The sequence below is a fragment of the Pristiophorus japonicus genome, chromosome 17 (genome assembly GCF_044704955.1).
Source record: "Pristiophorus japonicus isolate sPriJap1 chromosome 17, sPriJap1.hap1, whole genome shotgun sequence".
NCBI lineage: Eukaryota > Metazoa > Chordata > Chondrichthyes > Pristiophoridae > Pristiophorus > Pristiophorus japonicus.
The window spans coordinates 9,603,911-9,628,189 of record NC_091993.1 but is presented as its reverse complement, the minus strand read 5'-3'; the positions used below and the strand labels follow the sequence as shown (position 1 = coordinate 9,628,189).

The 24,279-nt window shown below is 42.8% G+C and overlaps 1 protein-coding gene across 1 annotated transcript in view; it reads left to right on the top strand.

Annotated features, from left to right (window-relative positions):
- The window catches only part of LOC139228115 (protogenin-like), a 111,121-nt gene that overhangs the window by 28,563 nt on the left and 58,279 nt on the right, over positions 1 to 24,279 (top strand). The window contains exons 3-6 of the mRNA XM_070859303.1: positions 18,707 to 18,851; positions 19,099 to 19,232; positions 20,245 to 20,382; positions 20,734 to 20,892. Of these exons, the coding sequence (XP_070715404.1) occupies positions 18,707 to 18,851; positions 19,099 to 19,232; positions 20,245 to 20,382; positions 20,734 to 20,892 (576 nt within the window). The remainder of the gene's footprint in view (positions 1 to 18,706; positions 18,852 to 19,098; positions 19,233 to 20,244; positions 20,383 to 20,733; positions 20,893 to 24,279) is intronic.

Here is a 24,279-nt window from a genome sequence, read left to right as displayed (position 1 = left end):
CCCCCATCTTCTCCCCCTCCCCCCATCTTCTCCCCCTCCCCCCATCTTCTCCCCCTCCCCCCATCTTCTCCCCCTCCCCCCATCATCTCCCCCTCCCCCCATCATCACCTCCCCCCCCCCATCATCATCTCCCCCCCCCCCATCATCATCTCCCCCCCCCCCCATCATCATCTCCCCCCCCCCCCATCATCATCTCCCCCCCCCCCATCATCATCCCCCCCCCCCATCATCATCTCCCCCCCCCCCATCATCATCCCCCCCCCCATCATCATCTCCCCCCCCCATCATCATCTCCCCCCCCCCCAATCATCTCCCCCCCCCCCCAATCATCTCCCCCCCCCATCATCTCCCCCCCCCCAATCATCTCCCCCCCCAATCATCTCCCCCCCCCCCCAATCATCTCCCCCCCCCCAATCATCTCCCCCCCCCCAATCATCCCCCCCCCCCATCATCTCCTTCCCCCCCCCCCATCATCTCCTCCCCCCCCCCCCATCATCTCCTTCCCCCCCCCCCCCCATCATCTCCTTCCCACCCCCCCCATCATCTCCTTCCCCACCCCCCCATCATCTCCTTCCCACCCCCCCCATCATCTCCTTCCCACCCCCCCCATCATCTCCTTCCCACCCCCCCCCATCATCTCCTTCCCACCCCCCCCCATCATCTCCTTCCCACCCCCCCCATCATCTCCTTCCCCACCCCCCCCCGCATCTCCTTCCCCACCCCCCCCGCATCTCCTTCCCCACCCCCCCCGCATCTCCTTCCCCACCCCCCCCGCATCTCCTTCCCCACCCCCCCCGCATCTCCTTCCCCACCCCCCCCGCATCTCCTTCCCCACCCCCCCCCGCATCTCCTTCCCCACCCCCCCCCGCATCTCCTTCCCCACCCCCCCGCATCTCCTTCTCCCCCTCCCCTCGCATCTTCTCCCCCCCACCCCCCCCGCATCTCCTTCTCCCCCTCCCCTCGCATCTTCTCCCCCTCCCCTCGCTGTCAGAAACACAGGCACTGACAGACCGAGTGAGAGACACTGACAGAGACACACTGGGGGGGGCATCCCAGCATGCTGTTGGAGGGCTCCCGGTGCTGCAGTCGGTAAGTAGAAAATGTTTTATTTATTGATTGATTTTTTAAAAAGTTATTTCTTATTAATTTTTTTTGATTGATTTATTGGTTGATTTATTGATGTATTTATCATTTATTATTGATGATGGCTCTTTATTTGTAAAACTGAAGTGTTTAATGTTTGTAAACTTCCCTTTAAACCCCCCCCCCACCATTCCCTACGCCTGATTTGTAACCTACGCCTGATTTTCTAAAGTGTAGACAAGGTGTTTTCGAGCGTACAAAAATCTTCACTTACTCCATTCTAAGTTAGTTTGGAGTAAGTTTTCACTGACGAAACTTTGAAAACAGGCGTAAGTGGCCGGACACGCCCCCTTTTGGAAAAAAAAAAATTCTGTTCCAAAGTGAAACTGTTCTAACTGACTAGAACTGGAGCAAACTAAATGACGAGAATTCCGATTTCTAAGATACTCCGTTCTACACCAGTTGCTCCAAAAAAAATCAGGAGCAAATCATGTGGAAACTTGGGGCCATTGAGTGTCGAGGAAAATGCTACAGAGACTGTGGACCTCAAGTAACAGCAGTACGGCTGTTCCAAATTAATAATAATAAACAGAAAATGCTGGAAGTACTCAGCAGGTCAGGCAGCATCCGTGGAGAGAGAAACAGAGTTAACGTATCGGGTCAATGATCTTCAGTCAGAACATCGACCTGAAACATAAGAACATAAGAAATAGGAGCAGGAATAGGCCATACGGCCCCTTGAGCCTGCTCCGCCATTCAATAAGATCATGGCTGATCATCGATCTCAACTCCACTTTCTCACCCGATCACCATATCTCTTGACTCCCCTAGACTCCAAAAATCTATCTCTCTCGGCCTTGAATATATTCAGGGACTGAGCATCCACAGCCCTCTGGGACAGAGAATTCCAAAGATTCACAACCCCCTGAGTGAAGATAGAGAATGGTTTTGTTTCTCTCTCCACAGACGTGAGTATTTTCTGTGTTTATTTCAGATTTCCAGCATCCGCAGTATTTTGCTTTTGTTCCAAATTAATGTTTAGCACAAGTAATTATTTTACTTTCTGGGAGGAAATGCTAATTCAATACCAACTCTGAACTAAAGAGGCTTGCCCACTTGTAACACAACTCTTACAGAAATTTACACTTTTCTTTGAGTGAGATGGAAGTTAAGAAAAAGTGTAAGACTCATGAGGAAAGGTTGAGTAGGTTGGGCCTCGACTCATTGGAATTCAGAAGAATGAGAGGTGATCTTATCGGAACGTATAAGATTATGAGGGGGCTTGACAAGGTGGATGCAGAGAGGATATTTTCACTGATGCGGGAGACTAGAACTAGAGGGCACGATCTTAGAATAAGGGGCCGCCCATTTAAAACAGAGATGAGAAATTTCTTCTTTCTGAGGGTTGTAAATCTGTGGAATTCGCTGCCTCAGAGCTGTGGAAGCTGGGACATTGTCTATTTCTGTCTTAAATGTATTCAGTTTCTTAAACAATAAGGGGATAAGGGGTTATGGGGAGCGGGCAGGGAAGTGGAGCTGAGTCCATGATCAGATCAGCCATGATCTTGAATGGTGGAGCAGGCTCGAGGGGCCGTATTTCTTATGTTCTTATTTCTTATGTTCTTATTATGTTGATGGCAATTGTACACTGGATTTGACTGACTGAATCAATGCAGTGCAGAAAACACAGCTTGAGAGAATGCTTGATGTTCTAATGTTTCTGCTTTGGAACAGTTGACACTTTCTATTGTTGAGAGAGAGAGAGTACTGTGGAAAAATGATCAAGTATTGGAGAGGCTTCATTCGTGAACATTTGCAATAATATGTCTAATAATTGTAATCGATAAATCTGTAATACACACCATATCAAAGATGATTCATTTTGGAACAGATAAATGTATTTAAACAAGAAGTCGTCCTATACAGGGAGGGGCGGGGAGCAGGGGAGAGAGGGAATCATTTGATAGTCGTTCCAATAATGTAAACCATTCAGCATTAAACCTACATTAAGAGTCCACTCGGTGTTTGCTATAGATCGTTTCACTGTTTTGCATTGTTAAAAAGCTTTTTAGGAATCACAGTAAGACAATTTAAAACTGTAAAGAAACATTTGCCAGTGGACAATGAATTAAGAGTTGTATAGAAAAATGTATTTGTTCAGCTAGATCAGATCAAGAGGACACAAGACAATGTTAATTTGTTAAATTACCTCCTTTTAATATATCAAAGCAAAACTTTAAAAATAATCTATCATCGCAGTTGATGCTTCTGAGGGCAGGAAAGTTTAATTTAAGAAATTGGCCGTTTTTAATTTTGTAATCACAAGTATCAGAACCAGGTGAATTATTCTGTAAACTTCCCCTTTTGCGATTTACTTTCTTTTGTTAATGGTTTTCTGGAAACTGTATAAAAGTTAGAGAGTGAAACTGAATCCTCTGAATGTACAGCTACAGGTTTGTCCCTTCCTGCGCCTTATGCACGACGCAAACTGGGAGAGAATCCTGAAAAGAACTAAATAGTATAGTAATAGATTTTGACAGCTGTAGGAAGTAACGACTGTGTTTTAACTGTTTTGATTTGTAAACCACAAAGTGGATTACTGTGTTGATTGAAGGGTTATGTCTTGGAAATGAAATCCATTATAGAGGTTATTACCAGGGGTTTGGGTCAGTGAAATTTTTGGCAGCATTCCAAACTGTCACTTGAACGATTGCGGCTTTGCCAATAGGTTCAACGTGGCTTCGTTTGGTTATTCATGCTCCTGCTCACTTAAAAACAGTATTCTACCCTAGGGCCTGAATGGAGTCAAAAGCAATGCTTTGCTGCAATTGGAAATGAAATGATGCATTTCAGAGAGAAGTGATAGTTATTGATCAACTGAGATATGTATAATCGATAAACAGTAGCAGTAGAACCCTATCTTATGAATCGACTTCTTGGGCAAGAGCAGCAAAGATAGTGACTTTGCTCTGCCTAAGCCTCCTGCCAAATAAAGAGGTTGATCATATCAGTGCACAGTGCTATCCAAATGTATCGAACTGGCTGTGCATGTATGTGTTAATGCTTTGTGTTCTGTGATGTACCATGCTCCATCATAGTGTGTCGACCTTGCAGAACTTGATTTAAAAGTATTAAAAAAACATCTGAAGGAGCTTTTGTGTCGTGCCTTCAGTTTTTGTTTTCATGCTGTGATTTCTGGTAACCGTTCATTGGATGATGCATTAAACCAGAGCGCCATTTGAGAACATAAGGAATAGGAGCAGGCGTAGGCCATTTGGCCCTTCGAGCCTGCTCCACCATTTAATAAGATCATGGCTGATCTGATCTTGGGCTCAGCTCCACTTCCCTGCCCTCTCCCCATAACCCTTCATTCCCTTGCATGCTCTGAAAGCTGTCAATAGATTCCATGGCACTATTTGAAGAAGTGAGGGAATTCTTTTTGGCCAACGCTCCTCCCTCAAGCAATGCTGCCCAAAGTGAGGGGCATTCATGTTATTGTGGAATGTTGTTGATGCAGATTGGCTGCCACATTTCCTACATACAGTCTCTTCACTTCAAAAATAGGTCCTTCTGTGAAGCGTTTTCAGATGTTTTGGTTGGCGATAAGACACTATATAAATAGACTTTTTGTTTTTAACTCATCTGTTGGATTCCTCGGCAAAATATTTTCCCACGGAGGGAAGCTATGTGAAAATTTGAGTTTAATTTCCATCCTGATTTGGAGAAAAATTGTCTCTTGTTTGGCTCAGTTGTACCTGAATGAAAAACCTAGAGTTTGTGACTGATCTGGAAAACATGCCTATAACCTGTTCGGAAAACTTGTCCATATCTCTAAGTTAATTGAAAAAAGCTGCAACTTGCAAAGGAGAGAATAATCATTGTTTGAGTGGAGTGAAAAAATGTTCAGCACCAGAAGCTCCCCAGACACAGCCAGTCCATATCGGTAATGTGACCATAGACAGTGACTGCTTGAGTTTTCTTGGGGGGGGGCTCTCCCAATTATCTGTCGTGACTCTGGCATTTATGCCTGTTCTCCAGGGCTTCTGTGAATCTTCTGTCCAAGTTATGGTGTGGAAATTCAACTCCCTGCTCCCAAGAGACAGAATCAGCCCATTGCCTTCTCCACCTGATCAATTTTTGACTTGACTCTTGAGACTGACTGGAAAGAGACAGATGACCCTGAAGATGGGCTTCTAATAATAATAACTTTTATTTATATAGCGCCTGTAAAGTAGTAAAACGTCCCACAGTGCTTCACAACAATTTTACAACACGGTGGATATTGATCATTGAAGGAAAGAGAGAAAAAGCAGGAGAATTGTAAAATGAGGTTAACGGCTTGGGTCTGAAGCAGCAGCCAAACTGCCCACACAGATAGACACAGACGAAAAAACTTTAAAAAAAATTCAAATTACATTGTAAATTCAATAAGGTGTATACAATAGTAAAATCAGTATAATAAAGATTAATTATAATTAAACAAAATTAAATAATATATACCATAATTATAAATTAAGTTTAAAATTAGAAAATCAGTAATTGAAGCAAATTAAATCAGTTGTTAGCTTTCTTTAAGATTCATTCCCTGTCCAGTGATTCAATTAATTATAACTGGTGACTGGGCTGCAAATGTGTTTTTGAGGGGGGAGAAATGCATGCATCTCGTGAAGTTGCTATACAGTTTTGTTACATGGTACTTGGAGGAGATTACATTGACTCTTTTGAAGATATTGTCCAGTTAAAGTTAAGTGCACTCTGGGAACTACATGGGGTGGGAGGGGGGAGGGGCAGGGTTGTGGGGTGGGGGGGGGGGGGCGCTAGTCCATTGGGTTCAGCTGAATCAGGGCGATTTTGGGGTTCTGACTGCAGAAGGGGATTGGTTTTCCCCATGTGGGGCTTTTGCAGCCAAGTCAGATGCAAAAGAATCCATGATAGCTTTTGACCACATTTCAAGGTGACCCATTCTTGCCTTGCTGTAGGGTAGTCTGGGTTTGAGTGAGGAATGGTTGGAGAGAGTAAGTTTATAGGCGAGGGCTCTAGGCAGAGTCCATACATTGCCCATATTCTATCAGATAAAATCAGCCTTCAGAGCTCTGACATATGCATGTCTTTTATTAGAAGTTTCCTTCAGGTATTTTCTTATTTTGATGATGCTTGGGGAGGGGTTTAAACATATTCTTATTTCGAAACCAAGTTAAAAATTGGAACTTTAAAAAAAGAAAAAGTACTTTTACTGGTGGTCCTGAGTTATACTACCACAAAAAATGAGTTGTGGTAATATCTAAAATGGATTTTATTATGTTTGAGGGGAGAGAAGTAGATCCAGAGGTGCTAACCTGTATAAAGAGTTCTGGAAACATTGGGGCACTATCCCAAGATTTGAAGAAGGGTCGTAATCCGTGCTGAAAAGAATAGAGGTGGGGAAGTATGTACACTTTATTTTTCTCTGCAATCAAGTGGTTCGGCTAATGAGAGGTTCACCTTTATACGATGCATAGATGAAACCTTTCTGCTGTCGTAAATACTTTGAATTGGCTGCCTGCTGGATTGCAGAATGTTTTCTGTGAGAGAGAGAGAGAAAGGTGCATCTGATATAGTTGCTTCCACCTCTGTCTGACCTTCGAATGCTCAGCCAGTCTCTTACGTGCAGCATTCCAAGAAAAGAATTGCCTCTTGATGTGGAAATAAATACTGGACATTATCAATCTGCAGAAAGATTCTTGTTGGGGCTAAGTGTATCTGTGTGGAGGGACGTGTCCTAAAGTGAGAAAAGCGCAATAAATGGAAATTGAAATGGTTTTTACTGGTGCTACTGCATGAGTTATTTATAAAAACTTACTCGCTTTCATCACTTATTGTATAAGTTTAGTTGGCATGCTTCTTTAACAGCCCTTCCATCCTGGATGATTCTTATTTGTCTTGTCAGTAATGAACGAGGCAATGTTGTATGACCTTCCTTATTGATGGTTTTAAAGTTCAGCTTATGCAGGCCAACTAGGAAGTGCTTTCATAAATAGCAACTTTCATCTGGATTTAAAGTGCTCTGCTTGTCATGTGACCTACATTTGAGTTTAGCTGTGGTGTTTGTCTTGCTTGGATAGCTTTGGAGACACTTATTATATTCTTATCGACATCCTGCTTAGAGCTACTTTAGTTCTCTAAACATTTGACAATGGAAGCATCCATCATACAGCGTGCGATAAAACTGCCCCGATGGTCGGTTAATAACTCTGCTACCATGCTGCACCATATGTACATTTTAAAATTTGAAAAGTGGCATTTTACACACTGTGCTTCAAATCCACGGGCTTGCAGAGATGCCTTCGCTTTTGTAATGAAGACTGAACTCTACAATTTTGCCGATCATTTTTACTGAGGGCGGTGGCCTCTGCTTTTTGCCAATTGTAGAGCCAGGAACTAAAGGCAGGAGAGGAAGTCATGACGGTTAATAAACAGCATTTATATAATCGATCACTCTAAATTTGCACAGTTTAAAACTATTTGCAGTGCGGGGCAGTTATGGCAGGGGTGCTTCCAGCCAGCAGCAGTACTGCACTGCCACAGTGCCAAGTTTATTACACTGTATTGGACATAGGTTTTTTCAATTTGCATCATTACAGTGCTTGTTGAGGACTCTGGGACATCCTTTCGTTCTAGATGTTTTTGATACTTTTTTGTTGTTTGTTTAGCAAAGGTGTTCACCGTTCTATTACATTTGGTGATACAGGTCCAGCGTCTGAAATCTGACAACCTCGAGACCATACCGGTTTTTGGATTTTTCTGGATTTTGGTCCTCGCTATTGGCGCTCCTCGCCAATTCTCGCCGCCTGCGACCCCCCCGCACCCCCCCCCCCCCCCCGGCGCTGCGTTTTTTTACCGGTTTCCTCGTCCCTTGCCGTCCGATGTTGCCATCTTGGCCACCTCAAAAATGTCCAGTTTTCGGACAATTCCGATTTTCGGACAGCCGAATTTGAGACGTTGTACCTGTACATGCTGGGCTCTGCTGTGTAATAGAGACTTGGAGTGCAGGCATGGGGAACTGGCCATCTACATTTCATTTGCTGGAACAGGTAGCTTTATTGTGGGTCTGTGGATTCCATGCAAGTCCTATTGATATATTTACAACTGCAGCCGATAAACGGAGGTCTGTACATCTGCAGCATGATAACATGAAGGTGCCTTATTTAATTTTGTATGATCCACATTGGGTGAATTTAAAATGGACATCATGAATAAGCAAACTTGCTTAAGTCTCTAGATGTCATTAGCATGTTGTCATCAGAATTGGTGTATTTCTTTTAATTTGCTGATAAATATAATAATGTATGCATAGTCTTGTTACGGAGCATTGACAAAAGGATTCGCGATCTCGAAAAGCAACCCCACATTTGTGGTAACAACTTTTTAAAGAGAGCCCTTCCCCAGAGCTTTGTTTCTCATTAGAGTGCATTGGCCTTTTTATGGAATGGTTTAATGAGTTCTTGTGTGGATCAGAATGAGCACTCACTTTATTACAAAAGTAAAGAGGGATGGTTCCAGTGTGAAGAGTTTCATATTGAGTTCATTTATAACATTGACTAAAAGGTCAACGCAGAGGCGTAAAAAGTTGAATCAGTTTATGTCTACAGAGCCTGTTGAAGAGCCACTCTGGTGGTATCTCTGTTTAAGATGCACTCCCTCTCAACTAACATCGATCAAGATCCCATGTCACACATTCCTTACAGTGTTAGTGAGGAAAACACTGAAAAGATGGTGTGAAAACAATATTTACAGTTTATTATATTGACATAAATATTTTTTTTAAACATTGGGGCATTTTAATATAAGATTAATGATTTGGTAACGTTCCATGGAGGAAGTTTGTAAAGAAAATGTAAGCTGTTTTCTCACCCAATGTTGTGGATCAGAACCCTGAGTTTCTGTATCAATCAAGGTAAAAATTGTACAGTGTTCAGAGCAGGAATACAAGAGTAACTAAATTCTATTTTGTTCACTTAATAAATACATTATGTAGAAGCTCCTTCATATCTTGGGTTGGTAATTATGTAGTAATTTTCCTCTTTGCCAACCAGCTGTGCTTTTCAGAAATTGCTTAATACAGCCACTCTGTTTCTACTGTCCTTTAATCAGCTTTATTGTATTGGTTTTAGTTCTGCTTATCTTCTTCTAAGGTGATTATCGGGATCTGTGAAGTAGCTGTACACTCTGAGAGATTATCCACAGGTGAACAGTACTTTGTTTCTTGTTGAGTAATTTGGAATTTCTCTCTCATGATATGTTTGTTTACCTACACAATCTAATCATGCAGTGATACGTAAACTGAAGCCAGTTAAACATATTTTTGACATCAAGGGAAAGTCAACTTTGTGTGGAATTTGGAGTGAAAACTTCAACCCTGTGTCTTCAGATCATCTGGCAATGCAAAGCAGGCTTCACTCAATAAATACCTAGTGCGATATTCCTGGTGCTGTAAGCTGATAATTGAAAGCCCACCCACATATTGGGTAAATACATTTATTCAGTGACTTGTGGCAGCGCTCCATATGAGCAAGGATGCCTTGAATTAAACTTGATTTCACTGGAACTGAAAGTATAAATTGGCTGTCCTCGGCAAGTGTGACCAGTTCTAGGTTTCGCTGCCCAATAGAGCAGTGTGCGGTCACGCTGAGCTCCAAGGGGGTGCGGATGCCGGGTGGATGTGGTGCAACGGGCTAAACCGTTCATTCTTGTCCCAAGAAAAGTAACTTCTTCTGTTATCCAAATGTGGAGCAACATTGGTGTAGAATTCTATACCTGTATGATCTTATCCTTGCTGTGGGGATTTTATTTTGGGTGGAGATGGGGGGAAGAGCAGGAGTCATTTTAAAATTCCCTTTCCCAACAAATGTGTTCAACGGTTATTCGGGTCTAGTTCTAATTGTATCGCTGGAAGGGAGATCTTTTGATTGGCTTTATTTGTGTTTGTTTATATTTCTGCAAACACGCAAAACACACACGGAGCACCCAGATAGCTGAAGTTTAGGGTACTTTAATATTGAGTTCTTCCTGTCACAGACCCATCTTGCTGAGGGGACAGTTCAGCAAGTGTTTCGAATAGGAAGTTCTGCCCAAGGGTTGTGCTTCCACTGGTAAAGCCGAAATGCATTAGCACAGCTGACGAGGAAAGTGATTTGGTTGCACCCAAAATCTCCCAGTTTGGACAATCTGTTGGGAAAAATGATGACTGCTCTTTATTTAAAAAAAAAGTTTTAAAATTAATTGAGGGTATATAACTGATTCATTTAGCTAAGGGTTACCAAATAATTGAGCTGGGTCAAAATCCTGACCTGCACCATTTTCCTTTGGACTTTCACAGATTTCAATGGATTTGATGTGTACAAATTATTGATGTATTGAGAGTCACCCCATCTGCTTACATGCACATTTAATGAACTTTACATTGTCTTGAGCGCTAGGAAATATAATGGATTGTTGTGAAAAATACATTTTGATCACTGGACTGAGCACAACATTGAAAGAGCTCAAAGAATGCAATGTTCAATAAAGTTGTAAATATGAGACTAGGGGCCCAAGTTTCCACACGCGCCTAGAACGGCACAGTCCCGACCTGGACGCCCGTTTTTCACGGCCACAAAGTGCGCCTAAAAAAACCCTCGGTATTCTCCACCTACCTGCAGGTCCTCTGGCCCTCGGCGCAGCGCAGCACGAGCTGTGGGGGGCGGAGCCAGGTCCCTGCGCTGAAAACCAGTGCCGGGACCTCTGCACATGCGCGCTACAGTGGGCACGCAAGTGCAGTAGCTCCAGGCGCCGAACTGTGTGGGAGGGGCCCGAAGCACGCAGCCCCTAGCCCTGGCCCAATGGCCTCACTGGGGCTGCGTGAATAAGGCTCCTCCCACGACCAGCTCCTGCCCCACCCCCCCGACCAGACCCCGACACTCGCCCCCCGCCCCCCCCCCCCCCGCCTCCGGACCAGACCCGACACCCGCTCCCCCCCCCCCCGACTGACCCGACTCGACCCGCGCTCCTGTTCCCGTTCCCCGACTGGACCCGACCCGAGCTCCTGTTCCCGCCCCCCGACTCCCGCTCCCGGACTGGATCCGACCTGACCTCTCTCTCTCTCTCTCTCTCTCTCTCTCTCTCTCTCTCTCTCTCTCCTCTCTCCCTCCCTCCCTCCCTCCCTCTCTCTCTCTCTCTCTCTCTCTCTCTCTCTCTCTCTCTCTCTCTCTCTTTCTCTCTCTCTCTCTCTCTCTCTCTCTCTCTCTCTCTCTCTCTCTCTCTCCTCTCTCTCTCTCTCTCTCTCTCTCTCTCTCTCCCTCCCCTCCCTTTCTCTCTCCTCCCCCCCGAACTGAACCGACCCAACCCAATGCCACCTACCTGTAAATCTGGTGCTGGGGACGGGCCCTGCCCGAAGTCTCGGGCCGGCCCGTTCAGCCTTCGGTCCCGAAAGGCCTGCCTGAAGCACTTTCACACAGGTAGGAAGATGGTTTATTTAATCTTTTCTTTGCTTATAAATGTTTATTCAGGTTGGATTTATTTGTATAAGTATAAATAAGGATTTATTGTAGAATTTAATGACTTCCCTTCCCCCCCCCCACCTCGTTCTGGACGCCTAATTTGTAACCTGCGCCTGATTTTTTAATGTGTAGAACAGGATTTTTCAGTTCTACAAAAATCTTCACTTGCTCCATTCTACTTTAGTTTGGAGTACGTTGTCACTGTGAAAACTTTGAAATCAGGCGTCAGTGGCCGGACACGCCCCCTTTTGAAGAAAAAATTCAGTTCCAAAGTAGAACTGTTCTACCTGGCTAGAACTGCAGAAAAAAAAAATGTGGAGAATTGCGATTTCTAAGATAGTCCGTTCTCCACCAGTTGCTCCTAAAAATCGGGCGCAAATCATGTGGAAACTTGGGCCCTAGGTGTCTCACTTACCCTTTCTAACCTTAGTGGGCCAATTGGTCAATGCAGCACAACCAGAGATATTATCAACAACAGTTATATAGTGCCTTAAACGTAGTAAAATGTCCAAAGGTGCTCCTCAGGAGCTATAATATTCTACAAGTGTATCTTAAAATTTGAGCAACTTGGTATCAGAATGAAGAATCTCCCAGTGCCGGTTTCTAAATATGGACGGAAGTGACACAGTGTAGCTGGTTATACCAATGTAACATTGTCTAGTCAAAACCAACAAGTAACACGTTTGAACTAAAGTGGTTGTGTTGCAATTTTAAGCTTGAAGAGGAAACTAGCTGTTCTCGCTATGAATTCAAAAGTTGAGTATTGCTGCATAATTTTGGTAAGAAGCTTACTTTTCAAGTTCATATAACCAGACTTTAAATGCACTTATCTCTTTAATCATTGGCATGTAATGTTAGCCACACTTTTTTTGGTGGAGTAAAAATGTCACAATTGTAGAATATTGGAGTGGGGGGGGGGGGGGGATTGTCACTTGGCTAGTAGGAAGCATAGAACTAATTCTTCATGGTTTCACCTTTACTGAATGAAGTTTTGTGAAAATAAACAACATTTAATTTGCTGTGCCCAGAGAGCATTATCTACATTGTGCCATTGTTATTGAAAGAGGGCACAGATCTAAGGTAATTGGAAAAATAACCAGAGGCAACATGAGGAAAATACAATTCCATGTTGTGATCTGGAATGCACTGCCTGAAAGAGTCAAGGAAGCAGCTTCAATAAAACTTTCAAAAGGGAATTGGATAAATACTTGAAGGGGGAACATTTGCAGGGCTGTGGGGAAAGAACGGGGTAGTAAGACTAATTGGACAGCTCTTTCAAAAAGCCGACACAGGCACGATGGGCTGCATAGCCTCCTTCTGTACTGTATCATCCTCATCATCATCAACATAGGCAGTCCCTTGGAATCAAGGAAGACTTGCTTCCACTCTTTAAAATGAGTCCTTCGGTGGCTGAACAGTCCAATACGAGAAACACAGTCCCTGTCACAGGTGGGCAGACAGTGGTTGAGAGAAGGGGTGGGTGGGACAGGTTTGCTGCACGCTCTTTCCGCTGCCTGCGCTTGATTTCTGTCATTCTATGACTCTTAACAAATATACTGTCTAGATCCCATAAATAATTAAGTCTATCTTTGATCTTGGGAGTTCCAAATACGTTTGACAGTTTTTAAACGGGCTAATTTTTGACTTAATCTAAGATGGCACATTTCTTAATCCATTCTAGCAGGAAGCTGGTCATTCTTTCCCTGCCCCAGGTCAGTCACACCCTCATGGAAGTTCCAAGAGACAGTACTTTAGCTTCTCTCACCATCACCATCTGTTTCAGAGCTCTGAGGGGCTTTCTTTCAACAGGGTCTGATTATATGACACAGCCAGACAATGTGGTGATGCATTCCCAACTTCTCCATACCCACCACAGCTTGCTTGGTCATTTTTTTGAATCGTGCACAGGGAAATATTTTCAATTGCACCTTCATTGCTCTGTTGCAGAAAGATATTGAACAGTCTGCAATTCTTTTCCTTGGTATTTAATAAGTGATTTCCCCCCCACACCCTGTCATTTTTCATTAGCAGTCCCTCGAATCGAGGATGACTTGCTTCCACGTCAAAAACTGCACAGGTGTTTCAATGAAGGACCTAATATTCCAGGTTCCCAAACGAAATCTTGGAAGGGTGGAAGATGCCTGTGGGTGGATTTTTTTAACGTGTGGTGACCGTTGTACACCAGCCACCACACGGGCTTGACCGAGCTAGGTCTTGGTCCAGTGGCAAGGATTAACCAAGACAACTGGAGACCAGCTCTGCTGCATGGACCCAGTGCGCACACATATCGCAGTGTGGGCTGGGCCCGTGCTGCCCCTGGGCCCTCGCCTCTTCTGGGCCCCGAATTCACGCCTCTCCTGGGCCCCAATCACATCCCTCTACAATCTCTCACCGCTCCTGCTGTGTCTGCCCGCGCTCCAATCACCGACCTGGATCTTGGTGATGTCCCTCTTCACTGCCGTTGCTCTCCTGCTTCAGCACGTGCTGCCCTTTGGCATAGTATGTCGCCACCTCAGAAACACGCTACTGTTGAATGAACTTTGTTTTTACCACTAATATTGCAGATGCTTGAAATCTGAAATACAAAGTGAAAATTCTGGAAATACTCAGCATCTATGGAGAGAGAAACCAAGCAAATAGCCATTGGGTGTACTGCCTATGTGAGAGTGTGCAGTTAAACAGTTCGATACCAGCAATGTATTTCTAATTGGGTTTTTAGCTTGGACTGTTTCTTGTGCTATCCCTGGGTGTCCTATTTAATAGACTATTTAATTCCTTTTATTCTCTAGCATTTTTTCCTCTGCAGTGAGGACTCTTCAAACTGTATTAGGAATCCATTAATTCATTTCCCTATAAACTTGAGTTTGAACACTTCTGTACCATTGTGTCCAGCTCTGTCACCTTAAAGATTGCTCACTTCTCAATTTATTTGAGCTGTATCCTTAAAAAGTACAGAGCAGCAAGGTCTACACCATATGTTCATGGCCAAATGCTTACTATTGTTTGGCCATCCCCTAGAATGGAGTGTTCATTTGCATCTATTGGCTTTTCTTGAGTTTCCGCCAGCTATCTGAAAGTCATAACCATTGGGTAGATCCTGGTCTGACCTGAGTTGCTGGTTTTACTACAATCTGCCTCCACGTTGCTGGGCTAAGGAGAGGGAAATAAATCCGCCCGTGGTCTAGTGTCTCCTGCAGCAAGCGTGCAATGGACATTTGGCTTAGGACATGCTTGGCTTGGCCATGTTAATCGCCACAGATGTATAACTGATGGGCTATCAGTACCTAGGTGCACACTTACGTCAGATCTACTTGAGGTACCTTTTTGAAGTCTGACAGTATCTGTGAAGAAAGACTGGATCGACTAGGCTTATATTCACTGGAATTTAGAAGAATGGGAGGGGATCTCAGAGAAACATATAAAATTCTGACGGGATTGGACAGGTTAGATGCAGGAAGAATGTTCCCAATGTTGGGGAAGTCCAGAACCAGGGGTCACAGTCTAAGGATAAAGGGTAAGCCATTTAGGACCGAGGTGAGGAGAAACTTCTTCACTCAGTTGTTAACCAGTGGAATTCTCTACCACAGAAAGTTGTTGAGGCCAATTGGTTAGATATATTCAAAAGGGAGTTGGATGTGGCCCTTACGGCTAAAGGGATCAAGGGGTATAGAGAGAAAGCAGGAATGGGATACTGAAGTTGCATGATCATATTAAAGGGCGGTGCAGGCTCGAAGGGCCGAATGGCCTACTCCTGCACCTATTTTCTATGTTTCTATGTGATGCTACTTTCAGGAGAACAAGAAAATTGGAGGGGAAACCAACAAAATTGGGGAAGAAGTGAAGGTAGAGTAAGCTTGGTAGCAACCCACTTGCCTGCCATCTCGCTGTGTCAGTCTTGGCTGCTGATTCAGAAGGTTGTGTGTTCAAGTCCCACTCTCTAGAGACTGGAGCACAAAATCTCGGCTGACACTCCAGTGCAGTACTGAGGGAGGTGCTGTAATAATCAATTCAAAATGATACATATACACTTCTTACATATAGCAATATTCTGTCAGATAAATATTGAAATTTTCAGGTCAAAGTTTTCCTGATTGGTAAAATTTCTTTTGTATCTCTTGGACTGCTTCTACTGGCTATGCTGTTTGAGGGAAAAGCAATTTGTTTTGTCCATTCCCTGCCCATTTCATTGAATTACAGTTTTGCTAAAGTGCTGTTTTTGCATTGAGGGCAAGGAAGCATTCTGCATATATCGTACACATTATAAATTGCTGTTAGCTTTCTACACAGTATTTTGGGAAATTTAGAAGCATACATTTTTTTTCTGTGTGCAGAATAACTTCAGCTTGGCTTGCTCAAATTACCCACTGTATTTCTCATCTGTTAATGTGCAAATTCAGAGTGTTTGTTGTGAAAGTAGAGGGAAGTATCTCATATCTCATTGAAACCCTTGTATTGATTTCTATCCTGTACATCTGCTCTTCTGGGCATGTGGGTACACCCTGTAATGTGCAGAACGATCCAAGCAAGCGCCTTTCGCCGTGGTGGTGTAAAATGCTGTTACATATGGACGACCTTAACTGATTGTAAATGGGATTAGTATTGGTGAGTTCTTGGCTTTCATCTCACAGGAAGCTAATTGTGTTATAGTAAGAGAATCTGACAAGGCACTTTTGTTAGTTAAGCAAGAGTGCATCAGTGGCATTGTGCTAAGACAAAAGCAGATTGCATTTTAAATTCACAGTAAAATCAGGCGCATTAGCAACTCACAAGAAAGCGTGAAAAGCCATTTGGTTCTCGACATAAATTCTTGGCTAAACCTTGAAATGAACGTGACTTAAATGCATAAAAAATATAGATTGAAGGAGATTTAGTTTTCAATTTTGATTCTGATTTGCTTAAGTTAGCCTTGAAATTGGGTAGTATGTTCCTGACATGAAAGAGAGATTTATTTTGCACTTCAGACATTGGGAATGATTCACTAATCCTTCTTTTAGATTTAATTGTCATTTTGTTGGATTCACCAAGAACCAAGACTGTCAAGTGGTATATTGAATTAACGAAGTTTATTTTGCCAATTCCCTTCCCTCTCCTCGAGTCCTGATGGCATGAACTTCCATGTTTGGGGTGCAGTTTCACACATGCCAGTCACCCTCCAGTACCTTGCCCAAGTGGCCATTACACATGTGCGAGTTTTCACTGTGAGTGTCAGTAAACTATTCAACCACTGAGGCATCGCAGCTGTTCCTGCTTCTATCTTTATTGCTCAGACCGGCCTTTCCAGCGGGGTCACTGCACGGTGATTGTGAACGGGAATCCTGACTTGACCTTTTTTCCCTCTGTCCCAACCCAAGGAGTGCTGGGGCCAATTGTAGTGCCCCTAACTGCTCCCGTCACTAACTCAACACAAACTGGTCTGTCTGTGTGTGTGGGCACTCACTGGATAAGCTCTCTGAGCTAGTGAGGAAGCTGCCTCACAAACTGCCGTAACTATAGTTTTGTTGAAGTTAAATTTTACACCGTGCAGATGGTGTCCAGGAAATGCTGAGTGAGGTGGGATAGGCATTTTCATTTTCATTGGCAAATTGTGTACATCTTTCACTAAGAAGCATGATTGATCTCTGACATTTATTGGACCCCCAATGGGCTGGTTGATTATTAATTGATTGCAATCTGTATTTTTACCCATTGATTAGGTTTTAGGTTTCTTTAATCTTTAAAGGTTTCTATTGATCTACAAACATGTCTTTGTTTATGACATGAGAAACTTGGATTTAATTCCTTTTTACATATTGATGAGTTACAAATTTCCAGAGGTGTGAAATATTTATGAGCAGTAATGTTTTTCTGATTGTTAGCAACGCTTGTGTAGGTTGCATGGGGAGCTCAGAATGATCACTTATCCTGAGCGAAGTGTTGTCATCTATAACTGTGCAGTCCTGAAAGAGTTTGGAGTTTCTTTCAGATCCTGGAGTGTGAGAAATGACTCCCCTCACCAGGTTGCTTTCAATTACTGCCGGCAAAAACATCTGTGTGATGGTAACCACTTGTATTGAGAGAGTCACTTTCACATTGATAGTCCATCATGTTAACGAAATGAGTGAGTTGCTGCAGAATTGTTTAGGAATTCACAGAAACCATCAGCAAGGGTGTTTAGTTGTATCATTTCTTACGAGCATTTAAATGATAGTGAAAGACCGCATTGCTGACCTGTATCTGACGGTGCTTTGTGGTAGTAATGCTCTACAAATTGGCCATAGCTTAAAATGATAGAAAAATGTTGGTTATCTTTTCTTGCTCGCAAGTAACTTCAGGATCTGTGTCTGCCTGTTATTAAAAGGAATTCACGGGCCAGAAATTTAGAAAGCACTTGCTTGTATATAAAAACATCATCTAAACAAAACTTATTAACCGTAATTTAAGCTGATATTTTGATGATGGTAGTGAACTCAGTTAGTACATACAGGTCATGGTCTGGGAATATCAACTCATTCAACAAGCATTAATTTAAGTGGAAGTGAGAGAATGCTTCCATTTAATGCTTAATATTTTATTTCAATGGGACAGAGTCCTTGGGCGCCACAGATTTAACTCTATTTTAGGAAAGAATGTCCCTGTCCTCGCAACTGTCTGAGAAAGCGTTCCACAAATCCGCATTCATTTTTGTTCTTTCCTGTTGAGAATCATTCACTGGCAATCACAACAGGGATTTTAATGTGTATAAGCAGTTTTGTAGATGGTCTGATCCTATGACCGATTATACACCTAGCTTAAAAGTTGGAGGGGAGTCACCATACTCAAAACTATTTCTTCTACTTGAAAAGTAATTTGTGGGATCTGTCTCGAAACAGAACTAAGGAAACGTTGTATGAATGTTGTTAGTTCAGATCTTTCTGAAGGTTAACCGTTGGTTGTCATTTGCATTGTGATGTATTGCTGTCTGCTCTACGTTGGTACTGTCGAATAATCACCTTTTTAAACTTGTAGGAAGTGTTTTCAGTTTCTTCCTATGAATTGGAGTTTCCCTCACTGGAGAGGTTTACTTTCTAGTTGTGTCCAAGCTTACTGGTCTGTGAGTGTCTAACTGTAGCAATGTCCCTTTTAATTCTCAGGTATGTCTCCATTTGAAGTTCAGCCAGCCCATACAGTGGTCAATGAAGGCGAAGTAGCCCGGTTTATCTGCAAGATACATGCAAACCCTCCACCGATCATAACCTGGGAATTCAACCGAACAGCACTGCCGCTAGCTACTGACAGGTATTCTAGTTGAGAGGGAAATCTTTACATCAACATGCAAAGTGTAGTTTGAATATAGTCTTAATTATGCAGACATTTATTTTCATTTTTTTGCACTAAATTGTTACCAGTGTTACTGCAATGCAACTATTTATTACTAGTGTTACTGTGGTGCACTGAATTATTACTACATTTTTGCTAGAGATCCGCACAATTCAAACTTTTTTTTAAAAAGAAAAAAAAATTCTTAATATCTTTCTCTTCTCAGGATAACTGCTCTGCCAACTGGAGTCCTTCAGATCTATGGTGTTGAGGAACAGCATGCGGGACAATACCGTTGTGTTGCAACCAACGTTGCAAATCGGCGCCGGAGTGCGGAAGCCATTTTAACCGTAGTTCCAGGTACACAGTTGAGATGTTTTTCTTCCTGAACAATGTCCAGTCGCCGCTTCCGTTAGGCTGCCCATTCAACACACGATCACTATATCTAATCTAAAAAGTGTGTGCACGCGCTTTCTGTGCCAGGGGAATGACTTAACGGATCAGAATGCAAATTGTGTTTTGTCATGGAAATGCTAAAAGTGCAGGATGGTTGAACTGATCAGTCCATCCTCAACTCCCTGTTGCAATAAACATGCAGGTTTGTTACTGCCGTTCAGTCACATTTTCAAAATATTGAGACAAATTATGCCTTTGAAGGAATCGACTGGATTCTGTGATTTAAGGTGATGCTGATTCCATCTCCGGCAAGGAATAGTTATCTTCACAGAGGCGTCCTTTGGGTTTGAATAGATGCTTGGGATCAAGTGAGCAATTAATGTGGCAAATTTTCCACAGCCATGATCAAATTGCCAGCAAGGCTGTCCTAATTAGGTTCAAGATAAAGTTAATGCTTGTATCATCACTGTATGCCACATGCAGTTAGCAGTAAATTGCTGCTAGTTTAAACATACAGGATTCTATTGATATTAAAGGGAAATGTGAGGTTGTTTCAAATAGAATCACTCCTGAAATCATTTGGTTTGACTGCATGTGAGGCTTTCCTTTCACCATTTATTGGGGGATCTTGCTGCTGCTTTCTCATTTTTATGAATCTCGTAGAGGTGCTATTTAAAACAAAATGCATCTCTTAATAATCCTAGTTAATAGCTTGAGCTGCATTTAAGTTTAAGCAACATTTGCTTTTTCCCCAAAATGGATACTTGCATCACTTTGACACGTTTAAAAACCGAACTGGTCGTCTACTGTATTTCTTCCATTTTGTTTTATTAAGAGAAATCCTGTGCACAAGACACCATTTCATTTTTATTTGGTTTTGCTAGTTAGTGAAACTTGATGGGGTATTTGTTTAGAGCTCCACAGTAAATAGCAATGATTTCCATTGACTGTTTTTTCATTTATTCATGTCTGATAGCTTGGGAGCCAAAAACCTCGCAGAAACCAGTGATTGTAGCAGGTCCCCAAAATCTCACTGTGCCTGTGCATCAAACTGCAATGCTGGAATGTGTTGCCATTGGTTCCCCAAAGCCTCTTGTTTCTTGGAGTCGTTTAGGTGAGTTGTCCCATTTTCTCTTGCTGCTCTCACCATTCCTTGCACTATTAAGACTTGGAAATCACAAAGCAATAGTTAAACCAGGAATGACAGACATTTTTAAAATACTGTGACTTTTTGATCGAACAAATACAACCTCAAAACTGTTTTCAACATACTGACATTAATTAAATGGTCTGTAATTTACTTTTATTTAAGACACTTCCTTTTTCCTGTTTTCTTTAATGCCGATCATTTTATGAATAAATGTGGTTAGCATTCAGGTCAATTTTAACTGTGGGAGTTTGTTTTTCTGAATGATGATCTAATTTTAATGGTTGGTTGATACAAATATCTGCTTTATCCAAACAGATCACCGATCTATTGATGTTTTCAATACACGGGTTCTGGGGAATGGGAATTTGATGATATCGGATGTGAAGGTGCAGCACGCTGGAATATATGTTTGTAGAGCCTCCACTCCAGGCACCCGCAATTACACTGTAGCCACAGCTATGCTTACTGTGCTGGGTAAGATAATAAGCATGTTTAATCTAGGGACTCTAGAATTAATGTCTGATCCCAATAGTTGGTACGATTTGAAGCTGCTTACTTTTGTCCGAGGAAGCCAACAAAACAAATTGTAACCAGGGCACATTCTAACCAAGTTCTGACATTCATGCTGTCCATACTTGCAATGTTTTCACTTGCAAGTGATTTGAAGAAGCAATGTTTCATTATTTTGATCAATTATTCATGCATGCAGGTGTTCTTTTATATTAAAAAAAATGTTCATTACATGTTTTTTAAGTAATATCGAATTATACAGCTTTGAATATGTCTTTCAGAAGCAATCCAAAGTACTTCGCATGCAATGAATTGCTTTGAAGTGCAGTCACCATTGTGGTCCTATTCACCCATCACCCCTGTGCTCGCTGACCTACATTAGCTCACGGTTAAGCAACGCCTCAATGAAAAAATTCTCAGCCTTGTTTTCAAGTGGCTTTGTGGCCTCACCGCTCCCTATCTGTCTAATCTCCTCCAGCTCCACAACCCCTCCCGAGATATCTGCGCTCCTCCAATTCTGGCGATGTGAGCATCCCCGATTTTAATCGCTCCACCATCAGTGGCCATGCCTTCAGCTGCCTAGGCCTAGTTCTGGAATTCCCTATCTAAAGCGCTCTGCCTCACTACCCCTTTTTCCTTCTTTAAGACGCCTCTTAAAATCTACTTTTTTGACCAAGCTTTTGATCATCTGCCCTATTATCTCCTTATGTGGCTCGGTGTCAAATTTTGTTAATGCTCCTGTGAAGTGCCTTGGGACATTTTACTACATTAAAGGTGCTATATAAATGCACGTAGATTTGGTAGAGTGCTACTACATACGGCATGTATTTTATTTTTTGGGTGTGCGGCCCTTTTAAGGGGCTGCGCTGCCCATTCAAAATATTGGGGTTTTTCCTATTTAACAGCCGATGAGCCGACTGCACGGGAGTTGCAGAGTGCGTGGCCACACAGCTTAAAGGGAACATTTGCCAGCTAATCTCTTTCCCCCCACCGAGGGAGGAACATTGGCCAAGCAGAATTCCCTACTTTTCTTCGAATAGTGCCATGGGCTTTTTAACATCCATTAGAAAATCCAAAGGATGGTACCTCTGACAATGCAGCACTCTTAGTCAATGTTGCAGCCTAGATTATGTGCTCAGACCCACAATTGAGGGTGTTACCAACTAAGCCAAGCTAACATAAATAAATGGTATTTTGTTTACAGTTATTTACAAAAAGGGTAAAGCTTTTAAAAGGTAGTGAGAGGGAACGGTTATCCCTCGAAGAATGCGGGTGAATACAGTGGACATTGCATAAGGGATAGGCGAGCAGTGGGATAATAGTTAACAGCTGCCACTGATTTATCTTGTTTTGTGTAAATAGCTTAATGGATAATCGAAAAAAGAACAGAAATGTGTAGTTTAGACACAGTCCATGAGTGACTTTCTCCTGCTTTGAGCGCAGATCTGGTCACTCATGGATTCCTTTTAGTCTTCATATTGATCCACTTGGGTACCTGATTTAGGTGTGAAATACAAGTTGTAAATAGACAAGTTTAAACAATTTTTCAATGTCATTTTTCCTGATGAATATTATCAAGGAGAGGCATGTTAATGCTGCAAGTTGAAACGTTCATCTAATTTGGGCACACGGTGTCAGCATTAAGCTTTGAGATCTGGTATAGCCTGGTCAAATGTACAATAAAGCTATCTGCACTTCGCCCCAAAAATGTGCATCAGCCCCAACTAGAGAGCACCCCTACTACATTAATGTGAGATTTCCATTTCCTGCACCCACCGTCCTGTGGCCACTGAGTTGGACTGCTAAGTAGTGCTTAATTAAGACCAGTTCTTTGCTGAGGAAACACACCAATTAGGACCTGGATGGGGACAACCGAAACAAATTTGACATCAGAGTGTTGCACAGACCGACAAAACTTTTATTCCATTACTCTGGGCTGGACTTGTTTACAAGGCGAAAGACGAGCGTTTATATTTTTAGTGCTTCACTGAATTTATGGAACAAATGATTTTTTGGCGTCGTTTAATTAAAGTACCGGGTTTAGAGTAACATGAGAAATTGTAGTGTGTGTATATACAGTATTATAAAACTACTGCAGGGTATAGCTGCAACTCATCCATCATGGTGCACAAGATCTCCCGTACGATGGAGTAAACATTGTTGCTGACCCCTCTAACCAAAAATAGGTATCATAGCAGCTTCTAATGATCTGGAAATATAAATGACATAGAAAATAGGTGCAGGAGTAGGCCATTTGGCCCTTCGAAGCCTGCACCACCATTCAATAAGATCATGGCTGATCATTCCCTCAGTACCCCTTTCCTGCTTTCTCTCCATACCCCTTGATCCCCTTAGCCATAAGGGCCATATCTAACTCCCACTTGAATATATCCAATGAACTGGCTTCAACAACTCTCTGCGGCAGGGACTTCCACAAGTTAACAACTCTCTGAGTGAAGAAGTTTCTCCTCATCTCAGTCCTAAATGGCCTACCCCTTATCCTAAGACTGTGTCCCCTGGTTCTGGACTTCCCCAACATCGGGAACAATCTACCCACATCTAACCTGTCCAGTCCCGTCAGAATTTTGTATGTTTCTATGAGATTCCCTCTCATCCTTCTAAACTCCAATGTATAAAGGCCCAGTCAATCCAGTCTCTCCTCATATGTCAGTCCAGCCATCCCGGGAATCAGTCTGGTGAACCTTCGCTGCACTCCCTCAATAGCAAGAATGTCCTTCCTCGGATTAGGAGACCAAAACCGAACACAATATTCCAGATGAGGTCTCACCAAGGCCCTGCACAACTGCAGTAAGACTTCCCTGCTCCAATACTCAAATCCCCTAGCTATGAAGGCCAACATAACATTTGCCTTCTTTACCGCCTGCTGTACCTGTATGCTAACTTTCAATGACTGATGTACCATGACACCCAGGTCTCGTTGCACCTCCCCTTTTCCTAATCTGCCATCATTCACATATTCTGTCTTTGCATTTTTGCCCCCAAAGTGGATAACCTCACATTTATCCACATTATACTGCATCTGCCTTGCATTTGCACACTCACCTAATCTGTCCAAGTCACCCTGCAGCCTCTTAGCGTCCCCCTCACAGCTCACACTGCCACCCAGTTTAGTGTCATCTGCAAACTTGGAGATATTGCACTCAATTCCTTCATCCAAATCATTGATGTATATTGTAAAGAGCTGGGGTCCCAGCACTGAGCCCTGCGGCACTCCACTAGTCACTGCCTGCCATTCTGAAAAGGACCCGTTTATCCTGACTCTTTGCTTCCTGTCTGCCAACCAGTTCTCTATCCATGTCAGTATATTACCCCCAATACCATGTGCTTTAA